Source organism: Miscanthus floridulus, chromosome 1 (assembly GCF_019320115.1).
Source record: "Miscanthus floridulus cultivar M001 chromosome 1, ASM1932011v1, whole genome shotgun sequence".
NCBI lineage: Eukaryota > Viridiplantae > Streptophyta > Magnoliopsida > Poales > Poaceae > Miscanthus > Miscanthus floridulus.
In genome coordinates this window covers 55,342,251-55,345,397 of record NC_089580.1, presented here as the reverse complement: position 1 = coordinate 55,345,397, position 3,147 = coordinate 55,342,251, and the positions used below count along the sequence as shown (strand labels likewise).

The following is a 3,147-nucleotide window of genomic DNA, read 5'->3' as shown; positions in this document are numbered from 1 at the left end:
CATCTGTGCTGTGCGGCTGTGCCTGCGCGGCGGCGGATGATCCTTGCTCCCACACCTTTGGAACTAGCTGTGCTGTGCTAAGTGCCAACTGCACGCTCTTGTGAACCAAATAATAAGTGAGCATTCCTCCAAACGGCACAGATAATAAGCTGGAGGAGTACGTGCAACAACAATAACAACATGCAGCAAACAAGTGCCTGGCAGGCACATCGTTAGCTCGAAGAAAACACTTTTTAAATAATGGCTAAGCGCAAACACTTTTTAAATAATGGATGGATGTCTTTGCTTCATCGCATTGTTTAGCACCTCGTAATCGCGCGTGTCCCGCCATATTTTAAGCGCGAACCAGAATCGCTATGTCTTTGTTACAAAGATCTTTGACTTTGTAACGATACACTTTTAACTTCAATCAATCTAATACTGTCCTGGTTGTTAATCGTTGTTGAGAATTTGCTGTTCTATTGCACCTGAGTATTTCGTAAGATGTCACCAAAATGTCATTTGGGCTCATGCCCGCAATTCAGATGTCACGTCTGCGAAATTGCGAGTATGCCGTTACCTATGAACATTGCGTGACCTTGTTTACTGCCGCACAATTGGATGCGTTTCAGATGAACACGGTTTCTGGAGTAACAAAGAAAGCCCCTACTACTGCTACAAGATTACTTACAATGTACACCCCCCACATTTCGAATAAACATGAAATTTGTACTTAGAAATCATTATCAAAAGTGAAAACGGAAAAAGAAAAGAACAAAGCCCAAATAACTAATCACCGGTCCTTCTCGGAGCTAACGTCGCTGCCCCGCCCGTTCGGCGACGCCGCGCTGTCGTCCACCGGCACGACGCCGGCGTCCTTGCGGCTCCTGTACTTGATCAGACCGTACAGCTTCTTGATCTCCCTGATCGGCGCGTCCTTGGCGAAACCTCCCCCGCCCCGCGGCGACTGTTCCGCCGCGTTGGCCTCCTCCGACGCCGCAGCGCTCGCCCCGTCGAGGTGCCCGGACCATCTCGAGGTCAGCCTCGGCGGCCGCGCCGCGGTGCTGGTCCGCTGCGGCTGCGCTGACGACGGTGACGGCGCCACGTGCTGCAGCGCGCTGATGACGGTGCGGAGCGCGCGGCTCGTGGACCCGCGGTTGGCGAGCATGATCTCGCCGAGCTCGGCGGGGCTGAGGCGGGCGCCGGCGTGGAACCCCTCCTCCACCTGCGGGTACAGCTTGTGGTCCTTGAGCCCCAGGTAGTTGCTTGCCAGCGCCTTGAATCCCTCGAAGTCGCACATGGTGAAGTGGATGTGCACGTCAAGCCGGCCCGGCCGCAGCACGGCCGGGTCCACGCCGTCCTTGCCTCTGCTCATGGTGAACACCATCACGCGCTCCTCGCCGCAGCAGGAGGAGAGCCCGTCCATGAAGCTGAGCACACGCGCAGTCCTCGCCGCCGCCGTCTCGCCGTCGCCGTTGCCGCCGCGCAGGTAGCGGTCGAGGTCCTCCACGAGGATGAGCGACCGCGGGGTGGTGTCCAGAAGCAGGGCGCGGAGGTCGTCGCAGCCGCCGCGGGACAGGTCGATGTCGTAGACGTCGTATCCCAGGAACCTCGCCATCGCAGCGGCGAACGTGGACTTGCCCGTGCCGGGAGCGCCGTAGAGCAGGTAGCTCCTGCGCCAGACGCGGCCGAGGCGGTGGTAGTACGCGCGGCCCTTGAGGAAGCTCTCCAGGTCGGCGCGGACGCGGGCCTTGAGGTCCGGGTCCATGGCCACCGTGTCGAGCGTGGCCGGGTGGGTGAAGGGCGCGGACGTCCACCGCGGCGCGCAATCGCCGGTGGCGTTGGCGTAGAGCCGCAGCTCGCGGCGTCGCGCCTCCATCTCGTCGGCGACGGACTCGATGTGCTGCAGGTAGGGCCGCAGCACGCGTGTCCGGTCGTGGCGGCGCACGCGCAGCACGAGGCCGCGGCCGTCCCCGGCGTTGGTCCACGCGAGGCGCGCGCCCAGGAACGCGTCCCGCGCGGTGTGGCCGGGCCCCAGCTGCAGCGCGAAGTCGTTGCTCTTGGCCGCCGACGACAGCACGCAGGCGGCGTCCGCGTCCTCGAGCGACGGCAGCGACGCCACATACGCAGCCGCCTTCCGGAACAGCGGATTCTCCGCGCCGCCGCCGTCCCCGGCGAGGCGCGGCACCTCGTAGTACTGGTACGCCTGCGCCCACTCGTCCGCCCACCGCCACGCCCGCCGCAGCGCGTGCGCCGCCGACTTGTACGACAGCACCAGCCGCAGCGCCACCACCGCCAGCGCCCCGTAGACCAGGGCCCCGATCACCCCTCCGCCGACGACGCCGCCGTCCGGCCCCATCGCGGCGCGCGCCACCGGCCTTCCCTTCCCTACTCCGTAGCGAACGGAACCCGCCGTTGGCAGTTGCTGCCTCCTGCTTTTGATCCGGTCACGTCGGTTCGTCTGTTTCGGCGGGCAAGAGTAGAGGGGAGAGGAGATCGGAATGTTGGAGGGGGTTGGGTTTTAACTTTTAAGGGCGCCCAGGTCCTCCCGAGACGGCGTCTCTCGAGACGGGGAAAGGGGAACTCGTCGTGCGGCGTGGCGTGGCGTGCGCGGGGTCAAAGAAGGCCGAGGTGGATTCGTGTGGTTTCCTCGGTCGGCATCGGCATCGCCATGGCTTTCCAGTGGTTTGGAATCGTTTGGACTCGTCGATGTGGTTCGTGTCCGGGTGCACCGGTGCAGGAGTGGCGGAGGCGTTCGGTGGTTGGACCAGCCGAACAGGTCACACACCTCACTGGTGGTGGCTGACGAGTTCCTCAACTTGCTACGTGCCAATGCCACAAAAATCTCGAGGGCCTTCCCGTCAGTTTTTAGGACAGCGTTTGCGTGTTAGTACTTAAGATAAGAAGAGATGGATTCTTCGAGTTTATCGGCTCATCGGATCGGCGGTATATTCTGATTTGGAACCTTGGTACGAACTCCGGACTCGTGTGGATTGGACGTGCCGTGTGGTTAACAACTTGCCAGTGAAACGTGTCGCCTGGCATACATCCATACATACAGCCACATACGGCAGAGCTAGCTGTTACCGGAGATTTGCCAGATTAAGAGCTGGGATACCAAATCATCGTTGTTGCTTCGGTCTGATTTGATGCGATACGATTCTAAGT

General features: G+C 60.9%; 1 protein-coding gene across 1 annotated transcript; it reads right to left on the bottom strand.

Annotated features, from left to right (window-relative positions):
- Positions 1-235: 235 nt before the first annotated feature.
- On the bottom strand, positions 236-2,600 carry LOC136484321 (AAA-ATPase At2g46620-like). Its single transcript, XM_066481573.1, has one exon. The coding sequence runs from the start codon at positions 2,336-2,338 to the stop codon at positions 773-775; it is 1,566 nt and encodes a 521-aa protein (XP_066337670.1). The 5' UTR covers positions 2,339-2,600; the 3' UTR covers positions 236-772.
- Positions 2,601-3,147: the final 547 nt, after the last annotated feature.